This window comes from Lynx rufus, unplaced genomic scaffold, assembly GCF_022079265.1.
Source record: "Lynx rufus isolate CCGP_SWC_20201006 ecotype Redwood Valley unplaced genomic scaffold, mLynRuf1.p SCAF_4, whole genome shotgun sequence".
Classification (NCBI taxonomy): Eukaryota; Metazoa; Chordata; class Mammalia; order Carnivora; family Felidae; genus Lynx; species Lynx rufus.
In genome coordinates, this window is record NW_025814856.1 from 59,256,469 (window position 1) to 59,280,742 (window position 24,274).

Sequence of the window (24,274 nt, forward strand, 5' to 3'; positions counted from 1 at the left end):
TCGGAGCCAGTGTCACATCTTTGTCCTGGGCCTCCCCCCTCCCAACAGTGGGCTGGAAGCTTGGCTCAACCCCAGGCCTGTGCCCACTTGGCTGCTGGTCACTACTTGGACCTCCAGAGCCATGCAAGATCCCCTAGGCCTAGGTGCAGTGGGATCGTCCAGAGGTGTGGGGGTAAGGACAGTAAGGACTGAGTGACAGAAGATGCTGAAGAGGCGAATGCCAGGTGTCACTGCCAGAGCTGGGCTTCATCTGTCTCCTGCCCTGGGAATTGCGTGAGGTCCGATGCCCTGACCCATCCCCTCCAGGCTCCCACCTGACACCTTGCTAGGGGACCCTCTCTCCAGACCCTTCTTCTACTGCCCCTTCCCAGGGTTTCAAAGCCTTCTCCAGGAAGCAACAGACGCCTCCCAAATTCCCATGACCTTGTTATTTTCCGGAACCTGGGCACCACCTCCTGCCAGCTGGGCTGCGTGATTTCTAGTAAGTGACTTCTCCATGCCTCTGTTTTCCCATCTGTAGCATGGACCAAGTAGGAGGGGGGCTATGGGGGCTAAATAAAGTCACCTGTTTAAAGAGATTAGCACAGGGGCGCCTGGGTGGCTCAGTCGGTTAAGCTTCCGACTTCAGCTCAGGTCATGATCTCACGGTTTGTGGGTCCGAGCCCCGCATCGGGCTCAGTGCTGACAGCTCAGAGCCTGGAGCCCGCTTCAGATTCTGTGTCCTTTCCTCTCTCCCCCTCCCCACTCATGCTCTGTTGCTCTCTCTCTCAAAAATAAATAAACATTTAAAAAAATTAAAATAGATTAGCACAGCGCTGGGCATACTTCCTGCCTTCCCCTTGCCCACTTGACTTTTGCCCAGGGGACTCCTGCTGTTTCCAACCAGTGGGCCCATTAAGTTGTATCCCATGCAGGGTTGCCGAGCGCCCCCCAGAGGAAGCTTTCCTTCTCCACTGACTTGCTAGGCCAGCAGCCAGCTTGGATGATGATGCTTCCCCCTTCCCGGGTACACGGAGGTGGGGTAGATGCAGCACCGAGAGCGCTGGTGGTCTTGTGAGGACTGCTGGTCCCAGGACTGCAGGCTGGTGTGAGGTCTGAGGTGGGGGTCCGCCTCTGCTGCATCCAGCCATTCTGGCTCCATCCTGACCCCTGACAGGGAGATCGTGAGTGGCAGAGAAGGGTACAGGTGGCCTGGGAGGAGCGGCAGGGTGAAGCGACAGTGGGGACGCTGTCCTGGGGCCAAGCTCCACAGCCTGGGATGGGAGAAGAGAAGTCTCTGGAGCAAGATAGATCTCAGTTCTCTTTTTGTCTTTGCCAGTGCATTTGCTGTGTGACCTTGGGTAAATTGCCCACCTCTCTGGCCTCAACTTTCTTTTCTGTAAAACGGGAAGAGTCAAGATGTGAGCGCTGCCCCCCGTGTCACAGCGCCGGGCCTGGCACGCCGCAGACCCCGCCCTCCTCCACCTGTCTCAGAGTGCGTGGCTGTGAAGGGTCCAGCATAGACCCGGCACATGGTAAGTCCACCCTCTTTCTCCGCTGCCCTCTCCGGCAGCCTGGGACTGGTGAGGCTGCTTGGCACCCCTTACCATGAGGCAGATCTGGGCTTCCTGCCCTCGCCGGTGGTGGTAGGTGTCAGCAGGAATTGGATGACTAGGGAGGGCTGGCCGCTGTGATTGGCCGTGCTGCCTCCATGACGTGAGTCCTCAGTGTGACCCTCACTGAGGGGGCCAGGAGCAGGGGCTCGAAGGCCTCCTCCGCCTGGTGGCCTGGCTCGTGTGTCAGCGTTGGGACAAGTGTCTACCTGATTTCAGCAGGCTGGCAGCTCCTGCATTAGGGGAGGGGCTGCATCTCAACACTCCCTCCTAGCCTGGTGTGCACTGTCCAGCGTGGTGGCCACCAGCCGCATGCGGTACCTTACTGGACAACAGGCATACATGGAGCATTTCCTGCCTCACAGAAGGTTCTAGCGGATAGTGCTGCTCTAGATTTCTATACAACTTCACTCCATGAGCTGGGCACTGCGGCGGTCCCCGAAATGGCTGAGAAAGGGTCCAGCCCCCAAAGAACTCATTCACTCATTCATCATACAATAATCAAGGACCTTCTAGGTGCCGGGAGCACATGGTGATGACCAAGGTGGACCTGTTCCCTGGCTTCACAGAGCTTCCTGTTCTACAGGTAGCCAAATCTCTGCCGTTAACAGAGACTCAAAGTAGTGTTGGCTTAAACAAGCTACACTTTGAGTTTTCTCTCCTTGAAATCCCACGCTGGTGAGGCAGTGCACTCTGAGGCTGTTTGGGTCTGTATTCCTTCTACCTTGTCCATCCCTCCAGCAGACAGCATTGGCCTACTCTGCCCGCATTCCAGCGAGCAGGGAGGAGGAGGGAACATGGAAGGAGGCACACCCCTTCTCTTCCCAGGGGAACTCAGAAGGGACAGCCATCACTTCTGTGTACATCCCATTGGCTAGCTGCAAGAAAGGCTGAGGAATGCAAGCTTTCTTTGGGGCAATACTGTGCTCTGCTGAAAACTGGGAGTTCTGGGAAGGGATGGATAGGGATCTGAGGACTGGCAATCTTTGCCCCAGAGAGACAAGCGTGAAAGAAATGAACACACATAAATGGATAAACCTTGAAAAATTCTTTGAAGGAGAGGCACATAGCGTAGGGAAAACATATAAAGGAGGTCAGGTAGGCTTCCCTGAGGAAGTGACATCTGAGCTAACAGGAAAGAGGGGTAAGAGGGCTCACAGTAAAGGAACAAAGGCAGTGGTGGGTGCAAAGGCCCTGTGATCACAGGAAGCATAGCACACTTCGGAAACTTAAGAAGGCCTGGTCCACAAAAGAATACGCAGAAATCTATGGACAGGGCAGATACAGTCCCCAAGAATGGCCCTTAGAAAGGAGCTACGTGGTGTTGGGACTCAGATACCTACTCTGTTCCAGGCACCTTTCTAAGGTTTCTGTGTGTGTTAATGCGTTTAACCCTTGAACAACCTATGAGACAGCTACCCGGGCCAGTTCTCATCTTCAGAGAGCAGATGCCAAGAAGGGGTTAGACGTGCAAGAGGCTCGTGGGGCAGTGCCTGTGGAGGATGAGGGGAAGGAAGTAGGAGCAGGAACTGGCAGGGAGAGACCTCGATCTGGGTGTGGGGCTGGCACCCGTGAAAGGAGAAGGGAGGAGGGAGGATGAGGAGGGAGAGCCTCGGGCTGCAGTGCAGCCGGGAGACAACTGGGCCACACTCGGTGGAAAGCCCCAGGGGTCAGCCTGCCTGTGGGGAAGCGGGGGTAAGGCAGGAGCGGCGGCTCCAATGCCTAACATCCTGGCTTCTGGGTGAAGCTCGGCCAGATCCCCAGGTGGGGCTGCTGCTGGAGGCGGTCACTCAGCAGTGCTCCGTGTGGCAGCCCTTTAAGAGAGACTGAGCAGGACACCTGCATGGCCGAGGCACGATTGCTGCTGTCCCCGCATCGTAGGTATGGTGGCCCACAAAGGGAAACAACGTGCTCCTAGAGTTACGCGGCTCGGGGGTGGCAGGAGCATGATGTGAGCCCAGGCAGGTCAGTGCAGAGTCCTTGCTGTCCTTGGGTGGGACAAGTGGGGCAGGAGGCGCGTCACTCAGAGCCATGGATGCCCGGGGAAGTTAGGGCGCCGACCTTTTACTGTGACCACGGGGAGCCAGTGTGGGCTCTGAGGCAGGAGACTGCTCTGCCTGGCCACCTGCGTCCCCCCGCAGCATGGCCATCCTGCTGCCCCCACACATGACTAGGTGGGAATTGCTGGATGAAGCACTGGGTGAGGGGGGTGCCGGGATGGGGGCACCCTGGGGGGTTATGATGTTACTATATCCCCCCCAATTCGTACGTTGAAATCCTCAGTACCTCAGAATATGTACTGTATTGGGAGACACAGTCTTTACAGAGGCAATTGAGGTAAAATGAGGTCATTGGGGTGCCCACGCATCTCACTTGACAGGTGTTAATAAGAAGAGGAGGTTAGGGCCTGGCCCACGTGAAGAGTCGGAGAAGGCCACCATCCACAGAAGGAAGCAGAAGGAAGCAGGATTGCTTCATCTTGATCTCAGACTTCTGGCCTCCAGAACCGTGCGGAAATCATGCGTGTTGTCTGAGCTGCCTGGTCCGTGTTACTTGTCACAGCAGCCTGGGCTTACTAGTACCCCGGGGCAGAGGGGCAGGCCTAAGGGGTTTTCCTTGGGACGCCTGGTGACGTCTGCAAGCTGTCAAGGGGAGATGTCTGGGGAGGATTTGGAGCTGGGGGCTGGGGGGAGGCCAGGGCCGCAGACATCCCATGCCTCATGGACACGGTTTATGGGACCACACACAGGGCTCCTGCCGGGGAGCAGAACAGCAGAACTGGCGAGGCCCACCAAGCATGTTCGGGACAGGCCCTGCCAGGCCTCGTGTCTCTTCCAAGCCATCTGGCTGTGGGTGTCCCGGGCCCTGCGGTGGGCCCAGCCCCTCAGCCAGGCCTCGGGAGCCCGCCAGGACAGGGCTGCACGGGCCCGAGGGGGCAAGTGTGTGCGGACCCTGCCATGACCGCGTCATTGGCCCCTGCGAACAGGCGCCCCCTCTGAGCATCATTTCCTCATCTGTGATGCCGGCCTCTGGGGTGCCGTGAACACACAACAAAGTGAGCATCTTTGAAGTGCAATGCGTGTGCCTCCATATTATTAACCCGAAAACTGGAGATACCCAGCCGGGAGGGTTGCCCCCAGACGGGCCTGTGGAAGAGAGACTTTGGGCGAGGATGGGGGTGCGGTGGGAGGCAGAGGCTTTCTGGGCAAAGGTTAGGAGAGGGGGGGCTTCAAGCTCTGCCAGGCTCCCTGAGAGGAGCCACGCCCACTGGAGAGACACAGCCAGCTGACAGTGACCCACAGGGGACAAATGCAACGTCACGTTCCTCCCATCCTCACCTGTCACCAGTGCCTCCCACTGGCCAAACCCTCTCAGAAACCAAAGGGCCCCCGTTCATGGTCTGTGCAGATAAGCCTCTGGGGACACAGAGCAGGGGCAGAAGGGCAGAGAGAGATCTGGAGGGGCAAACACAGAATGTGCAGCACACAGAAAGGGGCATCATTCGCTTCCTTTGTAGACACAAAAGAGACAAGCATAGTATGTACAATTAGGTCACATGGAAACAGAAATGCTGAGTGGAACTGAGGCCGAGTGCAATTTTACTCTTCATTTCATGCCTTTCTGCGGTGCTTCAACACTAAAACAATGTGCAGGCGTTACTTTTAAGAGGCTCAAGGGGTGCCCGGGGGGCTCAGTCGGTTAAGTGCCTGACTCTTGATTTCAGCTCAGGTGGTGATCTCAGTTTCTGAGATCGAGCCCTGCGTCAGGCTCTGCGTTCATGGTGTGGAGCCTGCTTGGGACTCTCTCTGCCTGTGCGCTCTCTCTTTCTCTCTCTCAAAATAAATAAATAAACTTCAAAAAAGAAACGAATTATTCAAACAAATGGCTTGGATGTCAGTCCAAGTGGCTTGGGCTTGCACCTGCAAGGGGACAGAGAATCTACACCTTTGGTTCCATCCACAGTGTGGCCACTGTTTCCTAGGCTTTCTTGTATTTTCCGGCATTCCAGAGCATGTCCTGGACTGCCTCCTCTCCAAGGGGGCTTGAACATACGCTTCTCAGCAAAGTTGCTCCCTCCTCCCCAGGAGGGGCTCCTTGCTGCCCTGTTAGAGCTCATTTACTGCCATTATCCAGCTGCCCCCTGGGGGGGGGGTGCTGTGTGCCAGGCTTCCCATTCCCCAGCATTGCCCAGTGCTGCTAACCGCCTGTCCTCAGTCTCTGGACCTTTCCAATGCCTTTTCCCATCTATCACTGTTTTTGGCTCCTCCAACAACCCTGGGAGGTAATGAAGTCAGGGGTCCTGGCACCCATTTTATAGATGAGGAAGCTCAGGCTCTGATGGGCAAAGTAACTTGGACGGACTCTACCAGGACCAGAGGCCAGGCTGCCATAAACACAGTCCCGTCAGGCCGAGACCCAGGCTGCCTCCCAGTCTGGAATTCTAGCAGATGCCAGAGAGACCACCATTTATGGCAGAGATGGGGAGGAGGGAAGCTGAGGAGCCCTCTGTCTCCCGGAGCTGTGCCTGTGTCCTCGAAACAGGGAAAGCTGGAGCCCCTGCCCTAGAGGTGAGCCCCATTTCTGTCTCTGGGGTCTTTGCAACCGTTCAGGGCTGGACAGGCACCAGGGACTCAGGTCCTTTTCTGTGGGAGATGATGTACAAGTAGGGAAGGAATTAATTGCGTGGGAACATTGGGGGTTTTCATTGCTATGAAGAGAAATATTTCTTTCTCTTTGTCATCTGTTTGGAAAACCACTACCTGGTTTCTTTTTCTTCTAACAGAGTCTCCCCACAATATGGGGAGAGTTTTTCTCCTTAGATACAGCCATACCTAACTGCTCAGGTGGACATTGAGCTACTTAGGCTGCCAGTGTCCCCACATTCACTCATTCATTTATTTATTTTCTCAACAAAAGTTTACTGAGGCCCTACTACATGCCGGGCACAGTGCCGCAAAGGATAGGCATGTGAGACCTGGTCTTGCCTGGAGGTGGGAGAGGTTTTTACGGGACTATGTCCCCAAGAAAGGTAAGTTTGAGCTGATGGCTGAAGGATGAATACAGTTCACCAGGCCAAGGTGGGTGCTGGAGGGAGGAGGAGACTGAAGCAGAGAGAAGGCACCCTGTACAAAGGCAGTCCTTGGAAACTAGCTTGAGGGTGCTCTGGGTCTCTTTGGGGAAAACCGTTCTAATTTCTCCAGTGGCCAACTCCTTAACTCATTTGGGGTAGGTCCCTCAGCCCTGTTGAATTCCTCTCAAGCCGACCTTTTTGCTTTAAGTCAGAAATTCATTAATTCAACAACTGAGCACTTACTATGTGCCTGATGCTAGAAATATGAAGGGAACAGGTGGAGAGAAATCACTGCTTTGGTGGCGCTTACATTCTATTAGAGGAGACAAAAACAAATAAAATATAAAATATATAATACATTAGCAGGGAATTAGTGCCAATTAAAAAGTTAAACAGGATAGGGGAATAGGAAATACTAGGGAGAGTGTTAACATTAAGAGAGAGAGAGAGAGAGAGAGACAGAGTGCAAGTGGGGGAGGTGCAGAGAGACAGGGAGACACAGAATCCGAAGCAGGCTCCAGGCTCCCAGCTGTCAGCGCAGAGCCCGACTCGGGGCTCAAACTCACAGACTCACGGACCGTGAAATCATGACCTGAGCCAAAGTCGGCCCCCCAACTGAGTGAGCCACCCAGGCGCCCCAGGGAGAGTGTTAACATTTTAGACTGGGTGGTTAAGGCAGGCCTCCCTGAGAAGATAACATGCGGAGAAAACCCTGAAGGAGGCGAGAGAACCATGTCATTTGTGTGGAAAGAGCTTGTACAGGCAGTGGGAAGAGCACATGCAAGGGCTCTGAGGTAGGACTGTGCCTGGTATGTCTGGGGAACTGCAAGGAGGCCAGTGTGGCTGGAATGATGTGAGCAAGGGGAAAGGAGTAGAGTGTAAGGTCAGGGATCTAATTTTGGGGGGGAGGCGATCCTGTAGGGCATTGCAGGCTGTGATGCTGGGAACCCCTGGAATGTTCTGAGCCAATGAGAGACATGATCTGACTCAGGTTGTAACAGGAGCACCTTGGCTGTCCTTCAGTTTCTTCCCCTCCCCCCAGTTTTATTGAGACATAATTGACATGCAGTATTGTATGAGTTTACTGTGTACAACATAACAGTTCGACACCTATTTTGTGAAATAATTACTGTAGTTTTAGTTAGCAGCCATCATCTCATATAGATATAATAAAAAGGAAACGAAAAAAAAGGAAAAAAATTTTCCTTCTGGTAAGAACTCTTGGGACCGACTCTCTTAATCACTTTCCTGTATATCACACAGCAGCACAGTGTATCATGTTGCACATGACTTCCTGGGACTTAGTTCTCTTACACCTGAAAGTTTGTACCTTTTGATCCCCCTTCTCCAAATCCTTCTCCCCTGACCCTCTGCCTCTGGGACCACAAGTCTGATCTCTTTTTCTATGAGTTTTTTTGTTTGTTTTTAGTTTTTAAAATTTCACAGAGAAGTGAAGTCACACAGTATTTATCCTTTTCTGCTTTTCAGTTTCTGACCACCTACGTGCTGAAGCTGCTATGGATGTATTTCACCTTTAACACCAGTGTCCCCTAACCTGTCCCCCCCCCCCCAGCCCCTGCCACCCCCAGCTGGGTTTGGCTCCTGGTGGCAGCAGGAGCCACATCCCTGGCCCCAGCTGGGTATACAGGGAGGACCACATGACCCAGGGGCAAGCACCAGCCTGGACTTAGGAGCCCAGACCCACAGCATTCCAGAGAGCAGGGAAAGGTCCTGGCTGTGAGTACGCTGCTCTGGCAATACACTGGGAGAAAAGTGGAGGGAATGCTCTCTGTCTCCCAGGCCAGGAAGGGAAAGGATGTCAACTCCTTAGAAGGAGCTCTGCCCACGTGTCCCTGTGTTGCCCGGAAAATGCCCTCCGGGGGCAGGCGGACAGGCTCTGCCTCACCCCCTCCTCTCTCCTTACCAGCCGAGTCACCCGGGGAGGACCCGTGGCCCCTCACAGTCCATGTCTTCATCTGTAGGCTGAGGATCCAACAGGAGTGTGAGTTAAAGGGAGTTAGCAGGGTGCGTGGCACCGTCGGCTCACTGCCACCTCTTGGGCAAGTTCCTCTGGGCCTTGCTCTTCCCACCTCCGCGCGGAGTGCCAAAGCGTCCCGGGACTGCTGCGGACCACAGCAGCCTGAGAGTGAAGCACAGGTCGGTCCTCAGGAAGGTGGCCCAGGCCTGGGGGTGTCACTGATTCGAGTCAGGGGTCAGACGCCCTAGGCCGTCCTGGAGGCTGGGAGGCTCCGAGGCAGCGCAGCGAGCATGCACTTTCCCGAGGGTAACCGTGATCGCTAGGCCCAAACACCGTACCGTATTTCTCCAACAGTACGTCCCCAGGGTAACCCCCACTTTATCCGGCCCACAGCCGGAGGCCAGCTGCGGGTACCGGAATGGAGGTGGGAGTGAGGGTGGCGGTAGAGGCCAGACCTGCCCTGGCGGCCTCATGACGCCCGCCCCCTCCTGGACTCCATTTCTCGCGGGGCCCGCGGCCAGTTTCCCGTCCTCACCTGGGGACCGACCTGCAGAAGCGACGCCCGCGGACTGCGCGAGGCCACGGCCGGGATGGGGGGAGGGGATGTGGCCGGAGAGCCCGCGCTGCGCGCAGCCGACAACTCCCGAAGCCTGAGCTAGGGGCTGGGGGCGGGACCAGGGCCGGGGCTGGGGGCGGGGCCAGGGCCGGGGCCCGGGGCGGGGCCGAGGCGGGGCCGGGGCCGGGGCGGGGCGCGTGACGCGCGGCGTGGGCCAATGGGGCGCGCGGCCGGGGCCGAGCCTCCTGCGAGCCTTCGGGGCGCCCGCGGCGTCACGTGAGCCGCGGGGAGTGAGCGCAGAGCGAGCGGCGGCGGGCGAGTGCTCCGCCGCAGCGACCCGCGGGCCAGCGGGCTAGCGAGCCAGCGCAGGACCCGCGGCTGGGCCCGCGGCCGCCGCCGGACCGGGAGCCAGGCCGCCGCCCCCAGCCCAGCCCCCGGGGCCTCAGGACCGCCGGGGCCTGGCCGCCAGCCGGGCGTGCTCCAAGTTCAGGTGGGAGAGGCTCTAGGAGGCCAGAGGGGAGCCCAGGGGGCTGATCGGGACGCGAGTGGGGTGGCGGGACGCCGGCTGGGCTCTGGTGGTGCGGCCGGGTGCCGGCGCCGCTGTCCGGAGCTCCGCGCCAGTGTCAGAGGAAACGCCGGAGAAGCCGGGCGAGCCCCTGCGCGGGGCCCGGGGTCGGACAAGCCCGCGCGCGAGTGACCCCCCCCCGTGCCCATCGGCACTTTCCCCGCGCGTGTCCGGGCCGCTGCCTCGGCGCCTGGCCCCGCGGGTCCTGCGCGCCTTGCGAGCCGGCCCTCCCATATGGCGGGCACCGGCGGGGCCTGGCGACCGGAACGGGCCGGCGAACGCGCCGGCCAGTCGGGGGCCGAGGAAGGGGGGACGAGGGGGCTGTGGCGGAGGGGTTACTGTCGGTCACCGCAGCCGTGGCCTCTGGGAGAGGGGCACCGGCCGAGGGCATGGTGCCCGGCCGGCAACGCTCCCGGGCTCTACCGAGGGGTCTTCCTTTCCCACGCTCCTCCCACACGCGGGCGGGCACCCACGCCAGCTCCACGCGCGAGTATGTCGCGGACACCCTCCGGCACAGCCACACCGCTGCCGCGCACCACGCCCCGCACACGCACAGTCACACGACATGAACTCACACCCCTTCGCGCACACCCGCACTGCTCACACACCTCTTACTTCTACTCCCCACGCAGAGTCCCTGCTGCTTTCCACTGAACATTAGCAGAACGATGGCCAAGGGGTGGCAGGGGCAGAGGAGAGGCCACCCCCACCCACCGTTGCCGTGCTGTTCCCTCTTACCTCCGCACTGTGGTATTCCCTAAGGAGCCCCCCTCCCAGGGCACCGGGGGGGCTGTTTTCTCGCCCAATCCCTGGGAAGGTGACAAAAATCCCCAAATGCTTTAGTCCCTCAAATCACCTTTCCCCCAAGGACCGGGTGGCTCGTGGGAGCCCCCGCCGTCCTACAGGTGGGAGAACGCCTGGGCTCTGCGACTTTGGGGCCTGTGGGTGGCGCAGGGACCAGAGACTCTTATTTTGAAGGGCGGCCCCCACCCGCCACCCCCGTGATTTGCACGCTGACCCAATGGCAAGCCCTTGGCCGGCGCTGGGCTTGTTATCAATTACATGTTGTTCCTGCAGCCGCTGTGTCCCCGGGAGGATAAACAGCAGGCCGGGCCGGGCCTGGGGGGAGGGGGCGGAGTCCGGCTGTAGGCCGGGGACGGTGCCCGGAACAGCGTGTCCCCTCCCCCTGCACGCAGCCTGTGCTTCTGGCCATGCCATGTGCTGCTGTGTTTTAGCTTCCTAGCCGGCTCCCTCCAGCCCCGGCGGGCCCTTTTTCTATCGCCAGTGTCCCCCGGGTGTCCCAGAACCCCTTCTCTGCTTTCAGTGCCTCAGTGTGCAACCCTGGCTGACCAGCCCTGCCTGAAAACCCTGCTGCCTGACCCTGGCCATTCCATACCTGGGAGAATCCCCACACCCCCACCCCCTGCCCAACTTCCCCAAGCACCTCTCACACAACCAGCGCGTTCTACCAGGTCCTGTTTCGGAGGCCGGGGTGGTGGCAGACTGGATAGTCAGAATAGCTTCTATTTTGGTGGGGAGGTAAACAGAAAAGTATACAAACCCATAACCAAGATGATTTCCCCCCTGGTTACCAACTACTGGAAGAATAGTGTGGGATGATTTAACAGATGGTGGTCAGGGGAGAGCCCCACAGGCAGTGTCTTCTGAGCTGAGCTCTAAATAAGGCACTCCCACTTGGAGTGTTGGGAGAAGAGGGGCCCACAGAGACAGCACAGTTAAGGTGGAGTGGAGCAGGTGAGGTGAGATGTGGGAGAGATGGGCAAGGCCCAGGTGCTGGGAGAAGATGGGGTCACATTTCCTAGGGAAGTTATTGGATGTTTTCTCTTACCCTACCCTACCGTACTTACTCCTCCCCCCTCCACACTATTTCTTTTCATACCATTTCATCTGTGAATATCTAATTATCAACTATAATACCATCATCGCACTTAAAAATATGAACACTAACTCCTTACTATCATGTAATATTCGGTTGGTGATCACATTTCAGGGGAGAGTTTTAAGTGGGCAAGAACATGGCCTGATCTGCCTCTTAACCACTAGTTAAGGCCTGTTCCTAGGTTCTAGGAAGGCTGGAGTCCCTCTGATTCCTTAGGATCACATCGGAGAGGCACAAAGACCACGTGTTCACCCATTTGGAGGTTAATCCTAATGGCTGGTACTGACCAACGCCTGAGTGCATGCCAGCCACTGTAGGAAGTGTTCACCTGGTGTTAGCTCATTGAACTCTTTGAGTAACCTGGGAGCTAGGCACTACTGGCAGCATCCCTAGCCAACAGACCGGACACAGAGAAGTTGTGCCACCTGCCCGAGGTTGCCCAGCTAAGTTGCAGAGGCCAGAGCAGAGCCCCCTGCTCAGAGGGTGGGCCAAAGTGGTGGTGGGGGGGCCCAGGGCCCAGTGTGGGCTCCGCACAGCCTTGTTGCCCTTCACGTTATCTGGTACTTTTATTCCTTCCTGGCACCTGATTGGGTGAATAGCATGTATTTTAAAACTTCCAGTTTTAAATCCTCAGGTGAGTATTAACAATTAAAGAGCCAAATATCCTCCTGGCAAAACTGCCCTGGGGTATGGACTCACCAAAGGCATCCACCCTGCCTTAGCTTCCTGGAGCTGCTTGAAGCTTCCTGGATTAGTGGGGAACTGAGGTCACTGGGGCCCGGAATAGATGGGGAAACTGAGATTTGGGGAGTGAGGACTTGTCCAAGGTCGGAGCTGATGATGATCCTGGCCCTGACAGGTTTCTGTCCATGGCCAGACCTGTCGGCCGTAGAGTATGCTGTGTGCTAAGTCCAGCAGTGGCCCTCGAGACAGAGCATAGGAGTGGGTGCAGAGTGGGGATAGGCAGCAGAGAATCTCTGGTTTTAGACGTGGAACATTCCCTGTTCCCCAACCTCACTGGTCATTGGGCGGGGACAAAGGTCCACAGAGGTGGCTCCATCATAGCCATACACTGTTGACTCTCCTTGGACACCGGACCTAGCATGGCCTTCAGAGGACACAGATGTCCCCTCTCTTCTCTGTTGATGTTCCCTGAGGCCCTCCTGGGCACTAGCTGCCATGCCGGAAGCTGGGAACACAGTGGGGACCCAGCAGAGCAGCCTGCCTTCCTGGAGTTCACGGTCTAGTGGGAAGACGGGAGTTAGCTGGGCCTTCTTGAGGTGGTGAGTGCTCCATGGGGTACAGGCCAAGGGCATCCTCTCTCTCATCCCACTAGGTGGTCGTGTAGTCACATGGGGTAATAGCCGTGCAAGTACTCTGGGACCTGGGTCCACTTTTGCCCTTGTGAGTTATCACTGTGGGGCAGGGCCCTGTCCACCCCATGGTAAAGCCTCAGTAAAGTGTCTGGGTACAGTCAAGAGCCTTTTGTTCTGTCCCTGCCTCTCCCACTTCACAGAGGAGGCAGCTGAGGCTGGAGGGGTCCGAGAACAAGAGGGTGGATGAGGTCTCCCCCTTCAGATGGGGAAACAGAGCTGGTGAGGGCAGGTGCATATGGGTCTTTAATTTTTTTGCGGGGGGGGCACAAATTCGACTTGTCTGATTAAAATATAGACTGCCAAGTTGAGGTTCAATCTCAGATAAAAGATTTTTTTTAATTTTTTTTGTTTATTTATTTTTGAGAGAGACAGAGAACAAGCAGGGGAGGGGCAGAGAGAGAGAGAGAGACACAGAATCTGAAGTGGGCTCCAGGCTCCAAGCTGACAGCACAGAGCCCGACGCAGGGCTCGAACTCACAAACTGCGAGATCATAACCTGGCCGAATCGGACGCTCAACCGACTGAGCCACCCAGGAGCCCCTAAAATAATTTAATATGAGCATATCCCATTTAATATTTGGGACATACTTATGTTAAACGTTGCTTGTTTTTTAAAACCTGAAATTCAAATCTAACTGGGTGGCCTGCAGTTTTATTTGTTTAATCTGGCAACCTTACCCAAGCTCCAACCAACACAAGGGTCAGGGGGCAAATGGCCATCCTCCTGCCCCCTTCCAGTGAGTCAAGAATGAAGCTGAGGTCAGGTGTCCTCAGAAGTGCAGCCATTTCAGTCAGCTGGACAAGCTTCCCCAACGTTGGCCATTTCAGGGTACAGACATCCTCCTTGCATACTTTCTCGCTCACACGTGCACACACTCAATCATTCACAGATACACACGTGTTCTTTCCCAGAACTGTTCTGGAAAACCTGTTTGAAACCAAAAGTACCCCGGATTGTGCAATGGGCTTGGAGAGCGCTCTTTTGCAAACAGGTGGTGCAATTTCGGAAAACACTCTTGCAGACAGAGTTCTCCCACGGGATGGGATGGAGACAGGATCCAGGCATTTGGCAATGGGAGACTGTGGGCAGGCAGCGGAGGTGGGGGGGGGTGGTGCACAGGCCCACGAGGTGGCAGGTGAGCATGCCATCCTTCTGACCAGGCCTCCTTTGTTCTTCTCTGCAGCCGCCACCGGCACGGCCAGGCCAGCATGGTGGACCACTTGCTTCCAGTGGACGAGACCTTCTCGTCACCGAAATGCCCAGTTGGTTATCTGGGTGACAGGCTGGTCGGTGGGCGGGCGTACCACATGCTGCCCTCGCCCCTCTCCGAGGATGACAGTGACGCCTCCAGCCTCTGTTCCTGTGCCAGCCCGGACTCGCAAGCAGTCTGCTCCTGCTATAGCGGTGGCCCAGGTGCTGAGGGCCAGGACAGCATCTTGGACTTCCTGCTGTCCCAGGCCACACTGGGCAGTGGTGGTGGCAGTGGCATTGGGGCCAGCAGTGGCCCCATGGCCTGGGGGTCCTGGCGGCGGGCACCAGCACCTGTGAAGGGGGAGCATTTCTGCTTCCCCGAGTTTCCTGTCGGTGACCCTGATGACGTCCCAAGGCCCTTCCAGCCCACCCTGGAGGAGATTGAAGAGTTTCTGGAGGAGAACATGGAGCTAGGGGTCAAGGAGGCCCCAGAGGGCAGCAGCAAGGACTTGGAGGCCTGTGGCCAGCTCTCAGCCGGGCCACACAGGAACCACCTCCATCCTGGGTCCAGTGGGAGAGAGCGTGGCACTCCCCCTCTGGGCAGTGCCAGTGTGGGTGGCAGCCAGAGTCCGGGTGGGGGGCCCACATCTGACGGCCCCATCCCCGTGCTGCTGCAGATCCAGCCTGTGCAGGTGAAGCAGGAGTCGGGCAATGAGCCTGCCTCCCCTGGGCAGGCCCCGGAAAGTGTCAAGGTAGCCCAGCTTCTGGTCAACATCCAGGGTCAGACCTTTGCACTGGTGCCCCAGGTGGTGCCCTCCTCCAATGTGAACCTGCCCTCCAAGTTCGTGCGTATCGCCCCTGTGCCCATCGCCGCCAAGCCCATTGGGTCGGGACCCCTGGGGCCTGGCCCCGCCGGCCTACTCATGGGCCAGAAGTTCCCCAAGAATCCAGCGGCAGAACTCATCAAAATGCACAAATGTACTTTCCCCGGCTGCAGCAAGATGTACACCAAGAGCAGCCACCTCAAGGCGCACCTGCGCCGGCACACAGGCGAGAAGCCCTTTGCCTGCACCTGGCCGGGCTGCGGCTGGAGGTCAGTATGACAGGTGACAGGCCAGGCCGTGAGCACGGCCAGCTCGTCTCTGCTCCCCTGGGGGTGTGGTCAAGGCCCAGTTCACCATTAGATAAGGCTGATTAGGAAGGGGAGATGGGGCGGGCAGGCAGCGGGGCCAGAGCTGGCGTGGCTGCCCGCAGGCTTCCTTGTCCCTGCTTCCCTACTGATCACTGAAGCCTGAAGCCACCTGGTCTCCAGGTTCATAATGACCTGGTCCGGCTTGCTGCGGGTGAGGGGCTGGGCCATGGCAAAAGGGCTCTCTTAGTAGTAACAATGGCAGCTAAGAATGATGGAGTGAGGGCTGTATGTCAGATGGGGTTGTGGCCCTGTGTGCGCTGTTCCCTCAGTGCCTCACAGAACCCCTAAGGGCAAGTGCTACCCTTATAGCTGAGCAAACAGGCTCAGACCAGCTAGGTAACTTGCCCAAGGCCACACCACTTGGTAAATGGGGTTTGGGCCCAGAGGGTCGCATCAGAGGCGTCACATCCCGAAAAAACGCTGCTTTTCTGACCGGAGGGACCAGCTTCACTTGTGGACGTCCTCAGACACCTGGACAGGGCCTGGCCCTTGCTTCCCTGCGGGTACCTGAAGGTGTATGTGGGAAGCTGTGAAGGAGGACCAGGCTGGGGGTGCTGCCCAAAGGTGGATGAGTCCTCCCGGACTCTGTGTGGTGCAACACGAGAAGCCAGCTCTCAAAGGGCCGGAGTCTTGCTCCAGGGCTGCTCAGCCAGCAGACGGCAGAGCTGGATGGGATCCCCCCGGGTCACCCTCACCTGGGCCCCCAGGGGTCCCTAGATCACCCTTCAGGTGGACTGGGTGCACCTTTCCCTGAAAAGCAGGCAGCCGGGAGCTCGCACCCTCAGGGGCACCACAGCTGGGCTGTCTCCAGTTTTTAGGACACCTACCCTGCAGGAATCTGGCCTATCTGGCTGGGGGTGGGTGCAGTGTGCATTACCAGCACATTCCCGGTCTTTACTGCCAGGGCTGCTGTGGCCGCCGCTTTGTGAGCGTTCGTGAGAGAGCGACCGGGCATGCCCCTCTGTGTGCAGACCTCACAAGAGGGCGTGTAGCTGCGTGTGCACCTACGTGTACTTGCTTTCTTCGTGTGTGTCTGGGTGTGCTGCAGGACTATGCATGTCATGTACCTTGCGAGTGCGTGTGCATCCGTGTGGGTGTGGCCTACAGGGAGCAGTTGGCAGCTTCTTGGTCAGACTCATCCGGCAGCTTGGGAGGGTTGGCCCCAGTTGGGAGGTGCTGGCCACAGAGTCCTGGCCAGCTGAGGCCCTGACTGCAATATGTGATGTGATCCTGCAGCCGCTTTCCGTGGAGTGCTGACCAAGGAAGAGACTTTTCCCAAATAGTGTCTTGGGTTATGGAGGCCCTTCCTGATGAAGGGTCTCATGCAGCCACTGCTCCAGAGGCACCCACCGGACAGGCCCACGGGGCTTCTGCCAGAGGCCCATAGGGTGTTGGTGCTGGTGTCACATCCCTCTCTGAGCCTCTGCCGTAGTCTGTTGAGTGGGCCCCCAGGTGACAGATGTACCTGCAGGGCCACTTTGAGACCTGGTACACTGGTGGGTATGCGGTGTTGGTGGTCAGAGCTTGGGGGTGTGGGGAAGCCAAGGCACTGGAGCCATAGAGGCAGGTGTTCAACTGTAGAAGGGAGGGCCATTGACCTTGGGTGGGGGGTAGCTGGCGGCAATGGTGGGAGCCTCAGCCTATGTCAGCTTCTGACTTGCTATGTGCTCTCGGGGAGCTCCCCCCTGGCCAAGCCTCACTTCCCCATCTGTGAAGTGGGGGGCCTGCTCTCTCCCTCTCAGGGCCAGGGGCGCAGGGGTGCTCGGCACCACCCCTTTCTCATTGGTGGCACTGTTACTCATACAAGGGCAGAGTCTGAGAAGAGTATCATTTCGGAGGTGGCCCAGACTCACAGGGACTCCTCTTAGATGCATTTTCTCTTGGTGGGGGGGGGGCAGGCAGGGCTGTGGAGGGGTCAGGCATCTGGCTGGACAGAGCACTGGTCCGACTCCTGATGGGCTCACCTTCCTGGGCTCTGTCCCCTGGCCACTGCTAACTCTTGGCGAGTGGCCCTTCCTGTTGGGATGAGGCTGGACAGGGCTACAGGGAGGAAGGTGTGGTCCTTGGTGAAGGCTACCCACTTGTCTCATTCCCCCAGGAGGAGGGGACCTGCTTTCTGGGCTGTCTCAGAAAACAGACAGAATCCTCAGCCCAGAGTGCATCTTAGGGAGGCAGATCTCATCCCCAACACCGCAGCCTCAGGAGATAGTGAGTTTCCCATGGTAGGAGGTGTGCAAGCAAGAGTGGGATTTGTGGAGGGGATTCAGCCTTGCCACTGTCTGGGCCCTGGCACTGTTCTTGCCCAGGACCCACTTGGCAGGGGAAGGCACGGCATGTGCCTGGCATGGTGAGTTCCTGTGGAACTGACCCTGGGGCCATCCTTGCCTCCAGCCACTCCTAGGCCTTCAAAGGCCTCCCCAGCTTCTCCCAGGGTTCCCCTGGAATGGGATCTGGCCTTTGTGGGATTACACGTGATGGAGGCACAGGCAGCTGAGGGTACCTGTGTTTTGGGAGAGCTATTTCTCTGAGGATGCAAGAGTCCCTCATTGGCCTTCGGGAGTCCAGAACCCCTGGGGATGTACATGAGATGTGTGTGTCCCTTCTATGTGGAGGGAGCCCTTGCAGTAGTTGGGCAGGCAGGCCGACCAGCGCTGGGACAGCTTGATCTGGACAGGACAGCAGAAGTAATGGTGATGATGGCAATTGGGCGCCACATTTTCTGGCCACCGACTGTATTCTGGGCACCACCCTAAGGTGCTCAGAGTGGGAATCCCTTCCACAAATCCCCATTACTTGGTTGTATACTTCCTGCCATGAGGAGCCCATTACTTTATGAGGCTACTCTCGCCTCTTCATGTACTTGGTACTCTTAGATTCCTATCCACACTTCGCATTCTGGCCTGATCTGCTGGCCAGCCTCCCTTGCACAGTGCAGGCTCCCACTCGGGCCCCCACCCTCTTTGCCCCCTCTGTGTGCCCCCTGTCTCCAACACTTCCCTCCTGATGGCAATGGTAGTCGATCTTGCAATGGTCCCTGCTTTCTTCTGCACATGTCACAGAAATGAGCTCGTTGAGCCCTCAGGACAGCCCCGTAACATGGGTGCACCAGTCTGCATTTCCCAGAGGGCCCACAGGGGTGGAGCTAGTGAGCGTGGCTCTGGGTGTGCCCTCAAGCAAGTGCCTCAGCCCCACCCTGTCCCACCAGCAGTCTGGTGGGCATGCCTTTCGCACCTGGACAGCTACGCGGCTGGCCTTTCCCTCATCCTCTCTCCCTGCGCACCTGGTACCGTGATGGCTGGGCGTCGTCTCTCCCCGACGAAGCCATCAGCTCTTTCAGATGTGAAGCTTCTGGGCGAGGAGCAAAGAGCTAACAGTAACAACAGCAATAACAGAGCTCTCGTGCACGCGCTGAACATTCCAAAGTAACTCATTGAATGCGCCAGATAAGTCCACAAGGTAGGCACCAGTATGCTGCCCCCATTTAGAGAGGAGGAATTTGAGGCACAGAAGAGTTAAGTAATTTCTCCTTGGTCACACAGCTAATGAGTGGCAGCGTCCGGAGTCCAACCCAGACTGTTTGCCCCTTGACCTCCTACACCCAGACTCAGGACCTCTCTCCAGCCCCCTGCATACCCTCCAGTGAGGGATGGCCAGCCCCAGTGCTGGGAGGGAGGACCTCCACCTGCAGCTGGTCTTCAGGCAGCACCCCTGCACACTTGCCTGCCTCCTCCTATGGGGAGTTTACCACTCCCAAGGCCACCTATCTTCCTGGTGGCTCTTTGCCAGGTCACCAACCCCCCACTTCCTTCAGCTTTTGATCCTGAACCCAGTATTCTCTGTCGCCTTCCTTCTCGTGACGTGGTTCTGGCATCCTTGACGGGGCCGAAACCAGACTTTGCCTGTTCCAGTCTGTCTGGGAAGTGGCTGTTTGCCCGCCTTCCTAGAAGTTCCCTTGCTACGCTCTCAGACACAGGCCCCTTTTGTTCACGGCAGCAGAACATCCTGTTCCGGAATGGCCAAGCCATTCTATCCAGAAAGAATCCCCTCCTTCCACAGCTAATATGAATATTAATAGCTTCTAGCAGTCCTGTGTGGCAGGTACTGCGGTCATCCCTGGGGGACACAGGGGGCCCAGAAAAGGGAGCCTGTGGGCCTGAGGCCCCAGAGCCAGGATAGGATTCAGACCTGGTGGTACACTGCTGGCCTGCTTCGTTCCCATGTCTCTGCTGCCCTTATTCAACAAGGCATTCTCTCACCCCTTCCCCCAAGTGGTGTTGGACAGGTTGTACACTGTACAAATCTGGGGGGCACCATGCCCATTGCAGGCCTTGAGACCTGTCTACAATAATGGCTTTCTGGCTGATAGAAGGAGCACTTTGCACAAAGGTGCTGTGTGTGCCAGCGGTGGGGCTGATGTTACGGGCTGCTTCCCTCTCTAGTACCTCAGCAGCACAAATCATGGTGCTGACCCATATGCTCCTGGATGTCACCAAGGAGCAGGTTCTGCGCTGAGCAGCTTGCAGGTAATCAGAGCTCACGGTCACTGAATCATTGCCACGTGCTGAGCACTGTTGTAAACCCTCAAGTACCTTCCCCAATCCGCATAGTCCCCCGAGGCAGATCTGTCGTTTCCACATCTCCAAGTGGGGAAACTGAGCCTCACAGAACTTGGTGACTTGCCCGGGTCACCTGGTCATAGGTGGCAGAGCTCACAGCCTGCAGAGCCTGCATCTTAGCCACCCGGCCCCCCTCCCACTATGTGGTCCCCGGGCTCCTCCAGTGGCTGCTGTCTGGGAGAATGTGAGGGTGTGAGGTAGGGATCCTCTGAGGGCTCAGTTCCCAGGGATGGACCGCTCAGGTCACAGGGCCCTAAGGCAGCAGGGAGGAGGCTGGCAGGTAGGGACAGCTTGTTCTCAGGCCTAGCTCTCATGATGTGCCCAGGATGAGAGGGCCACTGTGGCCATTGTGTCAACTCCTTTGGCCTCTGAGACGAGTCCCAGCAGGTGGGCCAGAATCCCAAAGTCTTCATTGGATGAGTGAGGAAATCTTGCCCAGGACCACACCGGGGCTCCTGGTGGGGTAGGGACCTGAAAGGATCCTGCCGTTCTGCTGGCTCTGACCCTGGCAAGCCCCTTATCCTTTTGAGCCCTTGCTGTGGTGTTGTCAACCCTATGGGACTGATCCTGGCTCCCTGGCCAGAAAGGTGCAAGGTAATCCCAGTGCCTCGTGCCCAGGATGGCTCAGATATTGCTGGTGGCGTTGTTTCTGTGGCTTCCTGCTTACCCCTGCCCTGGGCAGGCCCACCTGTATAGAAGCTGTATGTGCAGCTCCTGCTGGGGCAGGTGGCCCTGGCCTGAGAGCACGGTCCAGGCTCTGACTGCCGGGGTGCATTGTGCAGCTTCCTCACTGGCTCAGGGCTCCAGTGATATACCGCCCAGCCAGGCAATGTGGAGGAGGCCAGGCACAGCAGGGAGCTGGATCAGGATCTTCGCTCCGGCCTTGGCTGCTCTGTCATGCTGGGGATGCTGGATCAGGCCCTCATCATGCTGAGCCTTGGTTTCCTCATCTGGCAAATGGGCCAGTCAGTCTTCCACAGCTCCAAAGATAGGATGAGAGCATTGCCCTGTAGCAGCCTCAGTTGACGCTCTGGGATATGAAGCGGAGTGCCAGCCGCCTGTCTTCTGTGCTTCTGGGCTCCCTATCTGGTGCTCAGGCCTTCCTACTGCCCACCTCGAGCCTTCCTCAGGGAATGTTCTGCTGTGTCCTTCTGATTCTTGGCAGGCTGTGGGATTAAAGCTTCCACCAATAGGGTCAGGCCACAGGTAGGCTACTGGTCCCAACACATTGGCTGGTCTGGGGACAGCTGTTCCACCCAACCTACCTCTTGCTGTGTGGCCCCAGGTCCGGGAAGGGACTGTTGGTCCCGGTACCTGTGTGTGTGTACATGTGTGTGCTCATGTAGGTACACGTATGCCCATGCACATGATGTGCATACGTGTACATGTGTGCGTGTGCACACCCTGTGCACCCGTGTAGAGTGGACGCATGTGTGTGCAGTGCACCCATGCTTATGTAGCACATGGGTAGCTTGTGTGTATGGGTGTGTCTGTGTGCATTGCATGGTGTGCACGCATGTGCGTGTTTGTGCATGCCGTGGAATTTGAGAGTGCCCTGTAACAGTCCTTCGTCCTCCTGTGGGTGCTTGCTGTGTCCACGCTCTCACGTGAATGCACTTGCTGGCATCTGCCATGCACCAGGCCCTGGGCTGCTTGTGGGATGGACCACAGGGAACGAGACACACATCTTTCCTCACGGAGCTGATGGTCTAGTGGTACAGGCTGACGTTCATTAAGAAGTTGGAAGCGAATTTAAAGTTACAATAGTGGCAGGGCCAGGAAATTGAGGTGCATATAGTGCTGTGGGAGCCTAGAATGGGATGCAGTCCCGGAGGGCTTTCTTGAGGAAGTGACATTTGAGCTAAGTTCTAACAGATGGGGGGAGGCAGCAAGGAGAGGGGAGAGAAAAGCATTCCAGGACTGGAAAAAGTATGTGCAAATGTCCTGTGGCAAGAAGGACCAAGGATAGGTCCGTGTAGATGGAGCAAGAGGAAGACAGTATGTGGCGGGGGAGGGGGACGAGAGGGATCTCGTTGTCAGGAAGAGGGTCACGGGATGGGGAGAGCTTCAAATCCCTGAAGTCAGTGACAACATTCTGAGCCCTGTGGTCCAGCTCAGATCCTTACCTCTTGCATTAGCAGCTGCTCATTCTCAGCGGCCTCTGGGCTGTGGGAGCACTTGCTCCCAGGCAGGCTGAGGCCGAGAGAAGGAAGTGGCAGGGGAACCATTTAAACTCTCAGAAGTACCTTGCAGTGGCATGGTTTTGTTTGGTGACGTTTTAGGGGGCCCAGCCTTCAGGAAAGCAGTGTCTGGGACTGGAGTGGGGACTCAAGTCTGAAGACCCCCACCTCCGCTGTAATGGAGGCAGGAGGAGCCGGGAGATCCCTGCAGGGCCGGGGAGACACCTCTCCCAGGCTTCAGCTTCGGCTCTGGACAGGCCTCCCCACGCACACGCTCATAGAAGCCCGAAGTTCTGGCCTAAGGGGGAAAGGGAATGCGAGGTGTATCAGGGCCAGGATGACCCCACTGCACACTGCCGGGCGGGAGGGGGCTGTGGGCAGTAATCCCGGACTCTGGTGGGCTTGATCGCCTATCGGAATATTTACCAGCTGCTCGCAGGCCCAGATGCCTGAGAGCGGACCGCCGTGCAGCATTGGGCCTTTTACTGGCAGTTCTGGAGGGGGGGATGGGCGATGGGGCTTGGGACAGTGACTTTTCAGCAGTGGATTCAGAAGTTCTCGGGAGCCGGAGCAGCGCCGGGGCCGCGCCTGCCGGGCCCCTGCGTAGAGCCCTGCACCTGCCGGCCGCGCTCTGGGTGGGCGTCCGGCGAGGCGGGTCTCGCTGACCGCTGCCCGTGCGTGTCCCGCAGGTTCTCCCGCTCGGACGAGTTGTCGCGGCACCGGCGCTCGCATTCGGGCGTGAAGCCCTACCAGTGTCCCGTGTGCGAGAAGAAGTTCGCGCGGAGCGACCACCTCTCCAAGCACATCAAGGTGCACCGCTTTCCCCGGAGCAGCCGCTCGGTGCGCGCGGTGAACTGAGCGCCCGCCGGCCCCGCCCCCTCACCCGCCCAGTTCTTTTGTAGCAATAATTTATTTGCCTCTTCAGAGGCACGTGACGATGTTGCAAACCCACCTTCTGGAGCCCGGGAGGTGCAGGAAGAGAGGGGCTTGCCTGGGAGGCGGGAACCGGAGCCGCCCGGCCCGCTGCCTTTCCCGGGAAGACCTAGAGCCACGCCCGGGTCCCTGGGGTCTGAGCCCCTAGCACCCGCGCAGGGGGCCCTGCCTTCCCGCCTTTGTGCCTTCGTGCCTTCCAGCGGGCCGGCCTGTGCTGCAGCGGCGCGGGGAGCCTGGACCTTCTCCCACTGGGCTCCCTGCCTGGGCCAAGGCCGGCACTTTTTGCTCAGAAGAAGAAATGTGCCGTTTTGAAATGTCAGTTCCCAGAGGGAGCTGTGCTGGGAAGAAGGAAGTAGGCCAGAAGTCCAGGGCTGCACTGTGGTGTGAGGGTGGCTTGGTCCCAGACCTCTGGCTCAGCCTGACTGCCGGAGGAGGAGGAGGGTACGGGAAGGGCCGTCAGGGGTTTAGAACCTGGCCTCTGGGCAGATAATGGAATTAGGGTGAAAAGCCCCCTCTTGGGGGGGGGGGGTCTGGCAGTGCATGTGCTTGAGTTAAACAGTGCGGGGCAGACAGGTGCAGTCTAGGTACCCAGCATGGCTCATCCCCTCGTCCTGTTTCCAGACAAATCCAGACACCAGCCTCCAGGATCACCTTGGGGAAAAGAGGGGAGCAGGCTGCATTGCGTGTAGACGAACTAGATAGAGCCTCCGAATCCTGATTTAGAAATGCATTCCTTATTTTGTCTAGAAATTAATATCAAATGAACTAGCTTGTTTTGACAGGTTTATTTCACATCCTATGAATGTATGTAAATAAGCTGTACATAGGTACATCTACATAAAATATCTTTTAATAACATATCAACATTTGTGTACATTTGAAATTAAAAAAAATCTATAAAGCTGGTGTACATATGTTACAATTATGTATATTTTCTTTGGTCCTTCATAAAAATATATTTACTTTGCCAATAAAAAGAAAAAAGAACTCGATAACTTTATGGCATTCCAGTGCTGTTTTCCTGTTTCTCCAGAAAGTGGGTGTGATTCTGAGGGCCGAGGCTCTGTGTCTGTGTTTGCAGCATTTAGGGAGCCTTGTTTTGTATCCAGAGGGACACGAAGAT

The 24,274-nt window shown here is 57.4% G+C and overlaps 1 protein-coding gene across 1 annotated transcript; it reads left to right on the forward strand.

The window, feature by feature from the left end:
* The first annotated feature begins 9,637 nt into the window (after window positions 1-9,637).
* KLF15 (KLF transcription factor 15) lies at window positions 9,638-24,052 on the forward strand. The gene is made up of 3 exons (XM_047096156.1): window positions 9,638-9,687; window positions 14,223-15,323; window positions 22,908-24,052. Exons 2-3 carry the CDS (start codon window positions 14,248-14,250, stop codon window positions 23,074-23,076), a joined length of 1,245 nt encoding a protein of 414 aa, XP_046952112.1. The 5' UTR covers window positions 9,638-9,687; window positions 14,223-14,247; the 3' UTR covers window positions 23,077-24,052.
* The last annotated feature ends 222 nt before the right edge of the window (window positions 24,053-24,274 follow it).